The sequence below is a fragment of the Delphinus delphis genome, chromosome X (genome assembly GCF_949987515.2).
Source record: "Delphinus delphis chromosome X, mDelDel1.2, whole genome shotgun sequence".
Taxonomy (NCBI): domain Eukaryota; kingdom Metazoa; phylum Chordata; class Mammalia; order Artiodactyla; family Delphinidae; genus Delphinus; species Delphinus delphis.
This window is the reverse complement of record NC_082704.1, coordinates 37977637-37994983: the sequence shown is the minus strand read 5'-3', so window position 1 is coordinate 37994983 and position 17347 is coordinate 37977637. Positions and strand designations below refer to the sequence as shown.

Sequence of the window (17347 nt, the reverse complement as noted above, 5' to 3'; positions counted from 1 at the left end):
GCGTATAATCCAATCCATAAAAAATGTAAAAATGCTTTTTAAAATCTGAAGCAATAATCATTCATTGTATTTATAGAGCTGGAGTGGGGGATATTTTCTCTATTGATAGATACGGATGTGCGGATGAAATTTTAAAAATCAAGAAAATTTTCCCACTGTCAGAACTTTATTTTAAAAATGACGAAACAACTCTGTCCATATTTCTAGGCTGGGGGCATGAAGGCATATGTCCAGCAGCTGGGGCACAGGCCACTCACTTCTTAGGGAGTTTGACTTTTTGCGCTCGGAGGCTGCCCACTAGAGGCAGACGGCGTACACTGTGATGCAACAGGGAAGACATATGGGAACATATGTTTATGTATGACTGATTCACTTTGTTATAAAGCAGAAACTAACACACCATTGTAAAGCAATTATACCCCAATAAAGATGTAAAAAAAAAAAAAAGAGTTATGCACAAATAAACCAATTTAAAAAGAAAAAAAAAGAGTTATGCACAAATAAACCAATTTAAAAAGAAAAAAAAAAAAGAATTTTGTCTTTAGGCATGTGTTTGAAGGAGAGCTGAGAGAGAAACAGAGGGTGTACAACTCCCACATTAAAATATTAGAAATAAGGAGAGTACTGTATTCAATAGGCATAATACATAATAAGTACAAATATTAAACATAGAACTCTATTTCTAGGCTGTAATGTTAGGAATTGGGTGATCATCCTTAGATATTTAATTTTAAATGAGTCAATATGGGTCAGATAAAATTTATCCAAGTTTTAGGACTGATCTTCAGAGGTTAAATCAAGTACACAGATTATTAATAATTCATTACTCTGTAAAAACTGTATAATTCAGAGGTAAATAATTGGCATACATTATTTGATGGTTATTATTCCCACAATGGTTATTATTTAGGGACAGACTATTACTCAGCTGGAAAGGTCCGCTCTACTGAACAGGCATGTGCTATTGGAATACATATGACAATTTGGATTAGCACCAAGCAAATTTTAATATTTTAATGTCTCATGGACTGGGATGAGGAGTATAGGAGGCAGTATATAGAACACACAGTGGTTAAGAACGTAGGTTCTGGAGTTTAACTCACCTGCATTGGGGTCCAAATTCTGCCATCACAACCTGAGTGATCTTGAGCAAGTCACTTAAAGTCTCTGAGCTTTTCTTTTCTCCTCAGTAAAATTAGAAGAGCAAGAGCCCCTACCTCCCGGAGTTGACATGATAATGAAATGAGAAAACTACATGCAAAGCACCTGTCACAGTACCTACCTGTTTTGTACTGAGGGCTCAATGAATGCCAGTAGCTGCTGTTGCACCTTTCTAAGCTGGGTCATTTACCTGGCATATGTAACCTGGTCATCCAATTTGAGCAAGACCTTAGCTACATGCTCAACTTTTGGCTCCCCCTATCACCCACACCCAAGGGCGCATTCCCAGAGGTTGCTGTGATCCCTCCTCACAACCAGTGATTGGCAGATAGCAAATCCTTATTTTTAGAAATTAGGTGGGGAAAATCTACCGTGCTACACAAAAACTTGTGCAGCCCGCCCTCTAGTGGTATTTTGATGAATTGCCCCCAACAATTGCCCCGTTGATTCACAAACAGGAGAGCTGGCCATAAAAATGAATGGGATATGCGGCTGCTTCCCACTAGCTATCTACCTTACGTTTGGCAGTGTATATATGTTCATGCCTCTCTCTCGCTTTGTCACAGCTTACCCTTCCCGCTCGCCATATCCTCAAGTCCATTCTCTAGGAGGTCTGTGTGCAGCCGCATAGCACAGGGGGATCAGCTCGGTGCTTTATGACCGCCTGGAAGGGTGGGATAGGGAAGGTGGGAGGGAGGGAGACGCAAGAGGCAAGAGATATGGGAACATATGTATATGTATAACTGATTCACTTTGTTATAAAGCAGAAACCAACACACCATTGTAAAGCAATTATACTCCAATAAAGATGTTAAAAAAAAAAAACTCATAGGACAGTACAGCTAAGGAGGATGAATTTCATTGTATGTAAAATATATCTCAGTAAACCTGATTTTTTAAAAAGCAAAAAAAAAAAAGAATGGGATATATACAGCTGACATAGTTACCAGAAAACACCTGGTTTAACAAATCAATTTATTAATCAAGAACTTATAATAAACTAATATTGGATGTACATCTCAGGCAAAGGACTTAAGTTGTAGTGAACATTATCAAGATATCTGGAGATTGCATATTTTCATATGCTAATTAGCCATTTTACCTAAAGAGATTCCCAGTTTGGGGCAAAAATCCAAAATTGGCAATCCTATGCATACCTATATATCCTATCCCCCAATAAAAACTGTAATGTACATAGCCATTAGAGCTTGTAATTTTACTGCATGCAATATTCTTTTTTTTCTAAAATAATATAATTATTGTTGTTGATAATAACATCTTATCCTCTTCTAGGGATTAAAAACTTTTCTCAGGACTTTGTTTTCACAGCAGATAGGTGTGACAGGATTTGCTTTTCCAGATGCATTGAGGAGGAAGCCGAGGCTTGTCTATAAGCAGGCTAAATAGGTTTGCTTTGGTCACCCAGGGCACTTTCCAGGATACTGCATTAGTTTTACCCCTAGGAATCTCCTCTTGGTAAAATAAATTGCGTGGACATTGGCATGTCCCTTTATATGTTTCATATGCTCCTTTTTTTTTTGAATCTTCATGTCAAACTCCTTAAGCATATACTTGTTTTGCAGTTTGAAATGAAAATGATTAAAATAGAGACCTACGTTTTAAAGAAGTGGCTTTCTTTGCTGCATTGTAATTGTTTTGTATAGCTCAGATATCAAAGCATTTCTACCAACAAGACCAAACTAAGAGTAATGATTTTAAGCCTTACGGAAACCTAAATCAAGGGAACAGAGATGAGCATCTAGAGAAACACAATTGTTCTTTAAATACTTGAATTGCTGTTCATAACAAGACTCAAGAGTGAACAGGGAATGGATAATTTAGAAATAGGTATTTTTTAATGGAATGATGGGAATATTTATAGCCATACTGAGAAATTGTGAAGCAGAGGACAGGCATGCATTCAGTGATGCTTTTGATGGGTTTGTTCTGTAGCAAATTTCAATCCAACTGCAGAACGTTGCTGTTTTTTGGGGGGAAAACCATTTTCCTTCTTACAGTGCCTCTATTTACACTTGTGACTGGTTAGTGAAACGTAGTTATCAAACCACCTGTGGGAGAAGCCAATCTGTCCAGAAACCACTTTTCTTAGAAGTCTTTCGGGGGCAAACCTACACAGGTGCGACTGGAGTTGTGAACAGAATAGAGCTGGATCCCTCTGTGAATGAGAGGCCTTGCTGATAAGGTCAAGTTTGCAGGTAGGCTTCCTCTGTGGGCTACTCAGTTCCATTATGTCCCCAACCTGGCCATAGCATGCTCCCTTGTCACCTGCATCACAGATCTATTCATTCACCTATTTGCCAAATATATCTGGAGTGTCAAAGTGCATAGGGCCCTGAACGTGTGGCATGTATTACAAACTCTTTCTCATGACAGAAATGTGAGTTTTACTGGTGACTTCTGATGGAACCATCTTTGATCCCTGGAATGGCCCTTGGCAAATTGAGTTTTATGTGAGCCTTCTCCTCTTCCTGCCTTTTTGTGACCCTCTCATGCTTTCTCTCTTTTTTTTAACATCTTTATTGGAGTATAATTGCTTTACAATGGTGTGTTAGTTTCTGCTTTATAACAAAGTGAATCAGTTATACATATACATATGTTCCCATATCTCTTTCTTTGCTTTCTCTTAACCTTCCCTCTTAACCTCAAGGTTTCAATCCCATCATGTTCCCTTGCCACCTGAGTTTCCAGGCCTCTTACCTCAGTAGGCCCTTTTTAGTTGTTTCATCAGTCCCAAGTCTAAAGATAAATGCACCACATTGTAGTACTTCATCCCATCTTGCCTCTCTCTCTGTTGGTTTTCCTAGGAATAGCAATCCATTAAAAACAAATCATACCACCTTGCTGGAATCTAGTAGTGGTCCTATACTCTCTAGATATAAGGCTACAAGGCCTTTACTCATGGGAATGGATTTCCCATGAGTAAAGTTCAGCATGGGAAAATATTCGGTGTCAGATGGGCCTTCATGGATCATACACTTTGTCTACTTTTTTTGGGAAAATCGCCTGAGGTCTCTTGAGATATGTTATATTGTAACCTGTATTGTGAGTACAGTCGCCCCCAACCCTGCCCGTATTCGCAGGTTCTACATCCTTGGATTCAACCAACCGTGGATGGAAAATATTTTTTAAATTTGCAGAAAGTTCCACAAAGAAAAACTTGAATTTGCTGCACACTGGCAACTTTTACATTGCATTTACAACTACATCACATTTACATTGTATTAGCTATTATAAGTAATCTAGAGATGATTTAAAGTATATCAGAATGTATATGTAGGTTATATGCTACTACTAAGTCATTTTATATAAGGGACTTGAGCATTCACAGGTGTTAATATCCATGGGGGTCCTGAAACCAATCCCCTGCAGATACTGAGGTATGACTATACTAAGAGAAAAGAATAAAGGAATAACGTTTGGAAATTGTTGTCCTTATTATTGAATATCTATTCTCTGTCTATTGACTACTTTATAACTAAAGATTCCTTCTCTGCTACCTAAAGCAAGGGAACAGAAGAAAAGGAACCATAAATTTATTAAGTCAAATACATTTTGTTCAGCTAGTACTTAGAAAGAAATGAATTCTCAGTGTACTCGCAAGGTCCGTATGACAAAGCTAGTTGTAATGGCAGTTAAATGTCTTCAACTGCCTTTGAACATGATGGTTGTGTCCCAGGAGCAGATTTTTGATTATTTTCTATACCAGCCATGTCCTGTCACTAATGGGACAAACCAGCCTGTTAAACATTGTACAGGTGTAGATTATGCAACAGATTGTTTAGAGGAAGTAACTAAAGGGATTTAGTGTGCAAATGAAAAAAAATTCCAGATTTTTTTTTTCTAACAAGTAGGTAGTTATAGAGGTTTGAAACTACTTCACCAAGACAAATTTGTTAATTCAGAAACACTTGCTGTGCATCTTAGGGTTAGGAGAAAACAAAAACTGGAATATTAAGGAGTTTAAAAAAAATTTATCCCCATATTTTCTTTCTATTAACAAACTTTTAAAATAAAGCTATGAGAAAAAATATATTCTCAAAAAAAAACCAGTTTCCTCTCAGTTGTGTTAATGCATGGGAACAGTATCACAAATAATCCTTAAAAAGGAATAATATAAAATTAATTTAAAGATGATAAAACAATAAATATTAAAATTGCATTTAATACAGAGATGTATCATCAGTAATTTACCATGACCCAGAAAGTTTAACGAATGCAGATTTCCCCCTCTCTGTTCTTGACAGTTGTGAGAATGACAAATGACAGGTAAACAACTGATACTTGGGAGTGAATAAAAAAGCCCCCCAAGAGATAGCCAGATATCAGTACGTACTTAGTCCAATTCAGTTGTACCTTCTTGACTTCAGCAGTGCACAATGGTCATCAAAATTCATAGTGATGAATCTGGTGCCCTGTGAGTACTCAAAGTTCAAATGCCCTTCATTATAAATTTAGGATGAGTTATTTATTTGGTTATTGATTTATTTCTAATGAATACTTCACATACTATAAGAGGATTTGAGGCAACTTATAATAAAAGCTCCTATGCAGCAAGGCAGTGAAAAATGAAGTCACAAAGAGACATCAGAAACCACAGAGTTCAAAAACTTTCTTGGGCCATAGACCCCTTTGAAGATCTGATAAAGAGCTGTGGAACATCTCTTCAGAAAAGTATAGCTATGCAAATAGGCACAACCTTGAAGTCTATCCAGGCACTCTGCCCCTGGGTGTCCTTGAACCCCAGGTCAAGAACCCCTTATGTAGAGAAAGCAAAATCCTGAGGTAAGATAGTTATTTCACTTGAGCATTGCATTTAGCTCTGAGCTTCCTGTCAACTGAGGTTAAAAGATAAACACACTGGGTTGCAGAGTTCTCAACATCTAAAAAAGGAAGCAGATCAGTTCACAAAATGATAAGCGAAACATATAATTTTAAAATGACAGTGTTTATAGAGTTTATGAAAGGATTATTTTATAAAGGGTAATCAAGTAATATAATGTAGCACAATTTGATGAAATTCTTTGAAAATCAGCAATTGGAGGTAGAATAACTATGCTAATTGTATTGATTAGCATATAAAATTAGCATATAAAATTAGCCACAGTGTCTCATTTCCAACCCTTCTGGAAAAGAGAGAATTTATTGTATATGTCTTTCTTTAATGGTAGATTTACCCACCTAATATTATTTGATTAAACCTGACATTAATATAATATATTCCCATGAGCGTACACCAGCTGAGCAGCAAGGGAGATCTAAGGGTATAAAAAGAAACTGAAGTGTGATTAAATATCTGCTATTAGTAGGTCATACCATGGAAAAGTGGCATGTAGATAATGGCAAATAATCATTTTAGGTATCCACTGCTTCCAACCCAGGCATCTACTTTCTCAAAGGCAAATAAATAAAACAATGGTTCCTGTCACAATTACAGGCAGAGGCAGTATAGGATAGTGGTTAAGAACAGAGTCTTGGGAATCAGAGACTGGTTTTCCACCACTTATTAGCTCTGTGTCCATAGGCAAAGTTGCTGAACTTTTCTGAGTCTCAGTTTTCTCATCTATAACATAAGAATAATAAAAGGGTCAATCTCAGGACTGCTCCTAGGCTCTATATGGGTCCTAAGGAAATCTTTGTTTTGTGGGGCTCCTGTCTATATAAACAATTTGAGTCGCCAAAAATCAACATGTCAGTGTCATTGTAGCCATCCAATCTCACAAAATTCTATTAAGCGGATGCCTCGTGACTGGCAGGAGTGATCCACTGGAATTGATATCTATCTGTGGGGCCCCAGGAAAACCCCATAGGTGTGAGTGCTGGAGCTCCTTGGAAGATCTAGTCAACCCAAAGTTTACTGCAGAGGACTGGAAATACCCCAAAGGCACAGGGCTAGGGCAGGAATCCTGCTTGCCCAGGTCTAAGGAGGATACTGATCTATCTCATAGGATCACTGGGAAGACTGAATGAGGTAATCTATGTAAAGCATGTGACTCAGTGTCTAGCTCATAGCAAGTCCTCAGTACGTGTTGGCAATAATTTTTGCTCTTCTCATTATTGTCAACAATGCTCACTGCATCTCATGCCCAATCTGGTTTTCTTTCAGTGGATGGCTGCATTGACTGGTCAGTGGATCTCAAGACATATATGGCTTTGGCAGGTGAACCAGTCCGAGTGAAATGTGCCCTTTTCTACAGTTACATTCGTACCAACTATAGCATGGCCCAGAGCACTGGGCTCAGGCTGATGTGGTACAAAAACAAAGGTGATTTGGAAGAGCCCATCATCTTTTCAGAGGTCAGGATGAGCAAAGAGGAAGATTCAATATGGTTTCACTCAGCTGAGGCGCAAGACAGTGGATTCTACACTTGTGTTTTAAGGTAAGTGCTGTGTGAAAACTGCTCAATGTCACGGGTGGTAGTCTTGCTTTGGGACTGGAGTGTGTATGGGTGTGCCTCATGTTATACAGTGGATATATTCTTGAAAGGCTGCAGTGCATGTGGAGCTTCAATAAATTCAATTCTAATTATTTATGGGAACAATATAGCAAGTTCTTATCACATTTTCATAAGATTCCCATTTACTATGTATTCTCATTTAATTCAGAAAATTTTGTGATTCATTTATTTCCCAACTCCACCCCTGCCCCAGGGTCTTATATAGATGGTCCCTGACTTAATTACGGTTGGACTTAGAATTTTGCAACTTTACAATGGTGCAAAAGTGACACACATTCAGTAGAAACCTCACTTTGGATTTTGAACTTTTTCCAGGCTAGCAATATGCGGTATGATATTATCTCATAATGCTGGGCAGTGGCAGGCAGTAAGCTGCAGCTCCCAGTCAGCCAAGTGATCATGAGGTAAACAACTGATACACTTAAAATCACTCTGTCCCCATACAACCATTCCATTTCTCACTTTTAGTACAGTATTCAATCAATTACATGAAATATGCATACTTCATTATAAAATAGACTTTGAATTAGATAATTTTGCCCAACTGCAGGCTAATGTAAGTGTTCTGACCACATTTAAGGTAGGCTAGGCTAAGCTATGATGTTCGGTAGGTTAGGTGTATTAAATGCATTTTTGACTTAAGATAGTTTCAGCTTACTATGGGTTTATCGGGACATAACCCCAATTGTTAGTACAGGAAGATCTGTATTAAAAATTGTTTTTGCATATCTGGCTATGAAAATGACCTAAAGTATCATTTAGGTCAGGGTCTTTCCTTTCTTATTGATGGAAAATAGCTTCAAATGCTTCTGGTGAAATTCTTCATGGGATTTACAATGTGAATTTGAGTCTACTGTATCTAAATATTCAACATGGGACCCTATAAGCACATGGTCATCCTGTGTTCCTATATACTATTCTGGGAAGATACCACAGACACAGTTCCTACTTGCAAGAAGTTTACAGTGAAAAGCAGTCTGTTTTATCCCCAGTGATTCCACAGTATGTCCTTCCTCCCCCCTCCATCCCAGTGTCAGGATCTCAAATCTCAGATAGAGACTGCATTAGGTGTTGAAGTAAGTAGCTGAGGTGACCTTTAAACCACTCTTCAATACTGCCATTTTAGAAGTGTCTGATCTTGCTCACCAGGGACCTGCACTCTACTGTTTGATTTTACCTTCTTGGAAATGCAGACCCTTCCATTTTTGTTTCCTGTGGACTTTGTCTGATGCCAAAGCTATGTCACCTCTTCATCAAGAGCACTTGGAAGCCCCTGGTGTGGCCTCATTGTTCAAAAGGGCAGGAGAACAAGGTGGTATATAAATAGAGAACCTTCTTGATGCTCTAAGAATCACTTTTGTATGTATATTGGGAGGAAGTGTTGGGGGAGCAAGTTTAGTCTCTTTGCGGTGGGCAAAAGCCCCAGGATATTGGCAAAAATAGCAATCATTCTGATCACACCCTTAGCAATAATCAGTATTTTCACCTCCTTGGACAGCTCTTGGCAGAAATGAGAAGTGGGTGTAATTCGGTTCCACTGTCTGACACTCTGTTCTTTACAGTGCTGCTACTCTCTCCCTGCTTACACCCTCTTCATTCCCACCTTCACTAAATCCTGCCAATCTAAAATAGATCTCTTTTCCTCCCCCTATTCCATTTGCTCTGTTTGTTTTGTTTTCACAAATTTAAAATTTTATTTGTAGAGCATCAGCCTACTATATACAGGTGCTATACTTATAATGAATTATTGAATTAATTACTGCTTACTTCCCCTGCCCTGCTTATTTCCCCAGTCTGGCTATCTCTCCTTTCTTCCTTCCTCTCCTCTCACCCATTCCCCTACCCTGAGAAATGCTAACAATATAGTGTGTATCCTTGCATACCTTCCCCTTATTCTTTTAATTATACAAGCATATCTACATGTGGATTTCTCCTCACTGTTTTACAAAATAAAAAGAGAGTTACATATTTCCATGCATTTTCTCTCCTTATTAAAAATACATAGTGGAAATATTTACAAGTCAATTGATAGAGGGCTCACTCATCCTTTTAAGTACATAATATTCGGTGTTGTTTAATAGTCTATGATACCACAATTTAGTCAATCATTTCATTATTGATGTGCATATACTTTGTTTCCAGTGCTTTTGTCCCTATAAAAAGTGCTGCAATTAAAACTCCCAATTTGCTTTTAAATACACTTCCAAATTTTAGAACAGTTTTAGATTTACAGAATTATTGCAAAGATAGTACAGAAAGTTCCTGTATGCCCTACACCCATATTCCCCTAGTATTAACATTTTCCATGACTGTGATACACTTGTTACAACTAATGAACCAATAGTGATACATCATTATTAACTAAAGTCCACATTTTATTCAGCCTTCCTCAGATTTTCCTTAATGCCCTTTTTCTGTTCCAGGATTCCATCTGGGATACCCCACCTTGCATTTGATCTTCGTGTCTCCTTAAGCTCCTTTTGGCCGTGGTGGTTTCTCAGACTCTCCTTGTTTCTGATGACCTTGACAGTTTGAGTAGTACTATTCAGATATTTTGTAGAATGTCCCTCAATTGAGATTTATTTTTTTCATGTTTATACTGGGGTAATGTGTTTTGGGGAGAAAGAACACAGAGATACAATACTATTTTCATCACATCATAACAAGGATGTGGAGTATCAGTATGCTTTTCCATTGTTGATATTGATCAGCTGGCTCAAGATAGTATTTGTCTTTCTCCACTATAAAGTTGTTCTTTCTTCACTCCCTTTTCAAATTGCCCTCTTTGGAAGAAAGTAGTTATTCACAGTCCATACATAAGGAGTGGTAGTTATGCTCCACTTCATTAAGACCAAAGTATCTACATAAAATTATTTAGAATTCTTCTGCATGAGATATTTGGTTTTTTCTCCCATTTATTTATTTATTCAATCATTTATTTATATCACAATGGACTCATGGATATTTATATTATACATTGGGTAATAATCCAATGCAATTGTATTTTCTGGGTCAAATTTATCCACCTTTGACCACTGGGAGCTCTTTCAGTTGGTACATCTGTTCCTCTGACATAATCTCCTCATTGTTTTATGTTGTTGTGTTTGTTTGTTTAGTATTTTCTTATATTTCAGCACTCTAAGATGTTCCAGGCTTATCTTTTTATTTTTTATTTTTGCGGTAAAGGGGTCTCTCACTGTTGTGGTCTCTCCCGTTGCGGAGCACAGGCTCCGGACGCGCAGGCTCAGCAGCCATGGCTCACGGGCCCAGCTGCTCTGCGGCATGGGGGATCTTCCCGGACCGGGGCACGAACCCGTGTCCCCTGCATCGGCAGGCAGACTCTCAACAACTGCGCCACCAGGGAAGCCCCAGGCTTATCTTATATATTCCCTGCCCCCAGTCCTAGAGTCAGCCATTTTCCCAAGGACCCTTGATTCCTTTTAATGAAGAATGATATTAGACACCAAGATTTGGGTGCTAGGTGTGCTCTTTGCTACTGGGGAATTGTTGCTTCTAGGCCCGCTCAGCTGACAGCCTATTTTGCTTTTAAACAAAGCCTTGTAATACCTCATACACAAGGGGGATTTCCCAATGCCCCTGAAATCCTTTCCTATAGGTGGCCCCCTCTTTCAAGTATATATTAGATTGACCTTACTTGTATTTTTTGTAGATATCATCTAAGTCAGTAATTCTCACCTCACATCTAGATCAGTAGAAGAGAAAAGAGTGGTATTCCACTGAGCAGAGACTTAGATGCAAGCATAGGTGGCGACCTCTTTTATTCGTGCAGCAGGTCTTAGGGAACGATTGGGACTGATGGGGTGGGGGAAATTTTGAATATTATCCCTCATGTGTGTCTTGGTAAGGAGAAAAAATATTTGGGAATCACTGTTCTAAAGGATGCAACCGTCTTTTGTCAACTCAGAGATATAGAAATCTCTTTCAGAATGGCAAGAGAGTGACATCTATAGTGAAAAAGGCTCTGAATTTGGCAATGTCTATGTCACCTAAAATCCCAAATTTGATACTATTTTAAGGTAATTATGGAATGATTTTTCTATGCTTTATCGACCTCATTAAAAGTTACTCTATGGATTTCAGTGTGGTTAAAAATGCAGTTATGAAATATTTAGTAATATGCTCCACCCATTTAAGTCACAGCAAGAAAGGTTTACTGTTTGTGACCTTTCAGTAGCCAGTTACTCATTTTTGTGTTTTTCTTTGGCCAGTTTCAAGAGTGATTACTTGAATTTCTCAGCATGTCGGTGGGTTAGTGATAGAGGAATGGTGGAGAAGTGAGTCATATTTTGAGAGCTGTGCCAATCCAAGAATTACTGTCTACTCCCCTTTCCGCTCAAATCTTTTCAGTTGAGGCACTTAGTAGAATAAAAATGATGAGAGTAATCTTATCTGACAAAATCCCCCATATCACTTTCCCAACAACTTGGAACAAGGGGTGACTTAAGCTGTGGATGAAGATAGACGTATTCCTATAATCCTGAATTGAATTCACAGATTTTGAAAAGAGTGATTAAATATAATTGAATATCTGCAGAAACCTGTGTGTTTGGGGATGACGATGGCCAAGTGCAGAGAATCAGTCATAAGTTCAAAACTATCATGACTATTTACCTCTCCAATGAAGTAAATGGAATAAGGAACCCTCTTCTTAAACAGGAAGATAACCCAACTATTTTTGGTCTTTAGTAATCATTGAAATAAATGAGGTTCTCAAAATCTGAGTGCCTTACAAACTCATTCTAAAGGGTTCTTTAATGCATTTACACAGTTCTGAGGCATGGCATTTGCTTTGCTATTCATCACATTTGAGTGATTATTACTCTAGCAAAACATTACCAGAAGAATTGAGGGGAGTTGGAGATATTCAAAACAAGAAATGTAGTATGTATCAATAGCTAATTTTTGAATCTGTACAATGAGTACATGAGGATTCATTACATTTTTTTATTTTTGAATATATTTGAAATGTTCCATAATTAAAAAGAATAAGAAATAAGTATAAGTATACTGTAATTTTGCCTGATTTTGATGGCTCTTAAATGATCCTGACTTAAAAGTGCCTATGTAGCATATATTAAACAAGTCTTATATTTCAGTCAACAGTCATGGGACTTGCTTTATGCCATATTGCAAGGAAACTTTTTACATGATCAGCACATTTAGCACAGTTGATCATCCCTTCTTTTTGATATGTCCTTTACCTGAGTTCCAGAGAATCACACCCTCTTAGTTTTCCTCTTATTTCATCAGTTATCCTTTCTGAAGTTCCTTTGCTGACCCCTCATATCCCCCCTGACCTCTTAATGTTAGAGGGCCCTTAGGGCTTGGTCCTTAGGTTTTTTCATCTCTACCCATGCTCCCTCCCTCCATAACCTGTTTATACAGTCTTATAGTTTTATATACCATCTGCACACTGGTAACTTCAACATGTATACCTTCCAGCCCAGATCTCTCTGAAGTCTTTTTTATCCAACAGACTTTTCAGCATCTCCACTTGTGTCAAAACCAATATTCCAAAACTGAACTCCTGATCTTCCTCCTATCTTATCATTGGTTCCTAGAAAGTAAACCCTGGGGCAAAAAGCTAATATGTATTAGGGAGTGTAATCCCAGAAAAACAGGAGTGAAGGAAAAGGAAAGTGAGGCAGGGAGAAGGAAAGGTATTGTGACAAACGATCCAGGAGAAGAAATGGGGAACAGTTTATTTCTCAGCTCCCATCTCCCATTGTTCAAGGGGTTATTCCACAGGGTCTTAACCACCTTGAATTTTGCGGATTGCATAATCCGTGCCTTCCATACCACTGCTGGCCCAAGCCAAGGTCTCTTATCTCTCTTGTTACAATAAACTCCTAATTCGTTTCTCTGCTTTCGCACGTCTCCCTTCAATCTATTATTATTATTATTTTTTTTTTTTTTGCGGTACGCGGGCCTCTCACTGTTGTGGCCTCTCCCGTTGCGGAGCAACAGGCTCCGGACGCGCAGGCTCAGCGGCCATGGCTCACGGGTCCAGCCGCTCCGCGGCATGTGGGATCCTCCCGGACCGGGACACGAACCTGTGTCCCCTGCATCGGCAGGCGGACTCTCAACCACTGCGCCACCAGGGAAGCCCCAGAGTGGTCTTTTGAAAACGTAAGTCACCTACGTCTGTGTTCTGTTCTGCTCAAGACCTCCTGATGGCTTCTCATTTCATTTGGAATAAAAGCCAAGTCCTTACTATGGCCCTGGAGGTGATCTAGTCCCTGGTACCATTCTAACTACTACTTTCCCATTCTTATCTCTTTGGCTTACTCTACTCCAGCCACTCTGACCTCCTTGCTGTTTCTCAAACATGTCAAGTATACTCCATCCTTAGGTTTTTTTCACTGGCTCTTCCCTCTGTCTAGAATGTTTTCCTCTTCTATACTCACATGACCAACTCCCTCATTTCTTTGAATTGTATAATTTCTTCTATTCTAATCTTATCAGTGGGCCTTCCTTGACTACCTTATTTGTAATATTAAGGTTCTCTTTCACTCAGTCCCCATCTTCTGTACTGATACTTGCCTTCCTCTATTTTTTCTGTTTCCATAGCAATTATCACCTTTTATTATATATATAATATATATAACTTATGTATTATATTTATTGTTTTTATTTGTCTATTTCCCCATGCTAGAATGTAATGTTCTTAAGGACAGAGATCTTTGCCTTTTTGTTGTTGTTGTTCACTAATACATCTCAAGGGCCTAGAATAGTGTGTGGCACATAGTAGACACTCAATAAATAAATAATGAATGAATGAGCTATTTTCCAGTTAAAGTCAGGTAGCTGCCTGACAGATATAAATTATTTTTGCCGTTTAAGAATATAGGACAAAGTATTGCCAGAGCTTCTGATTTTTTAAAGAAAAACTTTAAATCTGAATATTTATGTGAAATTTCTCAAATTTAAAAATTTTCAGGGCTCTCCTCCCAAAAAAGTCCCTACTCAGATTCAACCAGTGGATTCACAGTTGGCAAACTCTGAACTACTAAATTCTAACTCTAACATTAACCTAGGGAGTGATGGTATATTATAATTGTGTGACCTGTGCCTTGCTTTCCTAACCTGGAAAATGAAGATTAATTTGTTTACTCAGCTTAAGATACATTGAACACTTGTTTTAGGTGTTTCGTATGTAGCATTAAACAAAACAGATTAAAGTTCCTATTCTGGAAATTACCTTCTAGAGTGGGGGAAACATACAAATAACAAATTCACAAGACTACATTGGGTAATGTGTATGATGAGAATAAAAAAAAAAAAGAACGGTCATGTTGCAGGAGTAACTGGGAGGCCATTTTTGGTTAAGTGGTCTAGAGGGCCTCCCAGAGAAAGGGACTTATCAGCTGAGACATGCATGAAAGGAAGGAACCAGCCTTGTGAAGATCTATAGGAACAGTGTTCCAGTCAGAGTGAACAGCAAGTGCAAAGGTCATGAAACAGGAACAGGCTTTTTATATTCAAGGAAGCTAAAGAAGGCCAGTCTGGATGGAGTGCAGTGAGCTGGAGGAAAATGGTACTGGATGAGGCTGGAGAGGCAGGCAGAGGCTAGATCCTTTTGCATATTGTGGTCTAGGATAAAAATTGATTTTTATTAGTAATCAGGGGCAAAGGGAGTGTTGTATTTTGTCTGTTTGTTTTAGACTGGGGAGTAACATGATCAGATTTCCACTTTAAAAAGATCACTCTGGCTGCCCTGGTGGGAAGGGACTGTAGAGAGACAAAGAAGGAGACAAAGTTTGGACGGAATTGTGTTATTTGAACAGATATGTGATGGTAAGCTTGGATTGGGGTGGTAACTTGGAGATGGGGAGAAGTGAATGAGTTCTAGATATGCACTGAAGGATGAGCACCAGGACATACTGATGCACTGGATGTGAGAAATGGGAGAAATAGTTGAGTAAAGTATGACTCAAGTGTTTCTAACTTAAGCAGTTGAGTGAATCGTGGTGCTAGTAACTGAGATAAGAGAAGGCCTGGAGAGGAGCAAGGATAACAGTGTCTACCTCAGGGAATGCTGACAAGCACTTAGCACCAATGCTGACACAGAGTAAGCACTCAACACATTATCTCTTATTTCTACTTTTACTACAACTACCATTGTTACTACTATCTATGATTTTTAGCCCTTATTATATGGCAAACACTGTGATAATCCTCAGTAACCCTATGAGGTAGGTCATATTATTGAAGGTGATAAAACTGATACTCATAGAGGTTAAAGAACTTGTCCCGTGATACAAGGCTCGTAAATAATGGAGCTAAGACTTGAACCCAGGTCTACCTAGCTCATGCACATAATCAGTTTTCTCTACCGTCTTTTTGTTTATTACCTATGTTTACTATTCTTTGTAGGTACCTGTATCTGTATATCACAACAAATGAGATATGGTTAATTCCTGTTTGTAGAAAGTTCTGTGATTCCATCTGTTTTCAGGTTCCATGGTATACAGTATTGTCTGGAGATGAGGATGGAATCTACTGTTTAAAGGTGGACAACAGAAGACAGTGAAATAGAAATCCTAAATTCACGAAAAGTGAGGATCAAGTTAAAGCAGAAATTTCCAGAGTTAAAAAACCAGACTACTTGTCTTACAAAGTGTGAAACCCTTTGCAATCATTTATCAGTTTCCAAACATTATACAGAAGTGCTTAAAAGTTGTTTGCTACCAAAGAAAAGGGATGGAGGAACCTTGTTGGACGTATGTCCTTAATTGGCTTTCTTTTGTCCATTTACTCTCACTCCCAAACCTGCAAGGTGTAAGATTCACGATGAATCAATTAGAGAAGCATATACATCAGTCTGTGACAAAGTACTGGAATGAATATAATCAGGTGTATAAATGCATGGCTATGTTTTTCAAGAACTTATTGCATGTAACTACTTCCCTCCATTTACCCTAAAGGTATTTCATAGAAGTAGAAAATTGAAGTGCATTCCTTCCTGAGTACAGTTTTATATTATTTTGTTTATTTTGAATAAAAGTGATATTTTTCAGCTGATATCATTTCAGGTACCTATTTTTCACTAAACAAATATTTACTGAGCACCTATTCTATAAAAGCTACCAAAAAAGGCAAAATCAAATGACAGGGCTCCTGCCTCCTAACAAATTTAAAGGGGAATTAGGACATATATACAAATTACAAGCAAACAAGTATAACTTAAGTAAAAGAGAGGATCTCATATGGCTCATCAGAGAATTGTATCCTAGGAAACAGTCCAGCAAATAAACATAATTTTAAAAGTTTGAATATTTAGGTATTTAATGTAGTCCTTTGAAAAACATCAAGGGGAAACCAGTCTGTATCCCCCACCCGGCAACATTTGAAATCATCTTTTCCCATTACTTTCATGCTCAATATTTATTACATGAGGCAGCTGCCCAGAAACCTCTCTCATCACTCCTCATTCTCATTCCCAACTAAAAAACTCACCCTGGAATGCATCCCCTGCAAGTTTTTCCTCTTTTTGTCCTTTTTCGTCTTCTGTCACTTCTTTTTTTTCCTTGCAAGTAGTTCTTGTTCCCCGTTCTAATATAATTTAATTAAACTAGCATTACTCCTTGCAGTTTTTCAGCTTTCTTCCCTACACCTATTCTGCACATTAAAAGCCCAGATACTGATCTGGCACACCAAGAATCTCCATAGAAGTTGCTGAATTTGGA

At 38.2% G+C, this 17347-nt stretch overlaps 1 protein-coding gene across 1 annotated transcript in view; it reads left to right on the top strand.

The window, feature by feature from the left end:
• Positions 1-17347, top strand: part of IL1RAPL2 (interleukin 1 receptor accessory protein like 2) — a 689119-nt gene that overhangs the window by 159109 nt on the left and 512663 nt on the right. The window contains exon 2 of the mRNA XM_060002166.1: positions 7286-7559. Coding sequence (XP_059858149.1) covers positions 7286-7559 — 274 coding nt within the window. The remainder of the gene's footprint in view (positions 1-7285; positions 7560-17347) is intronic.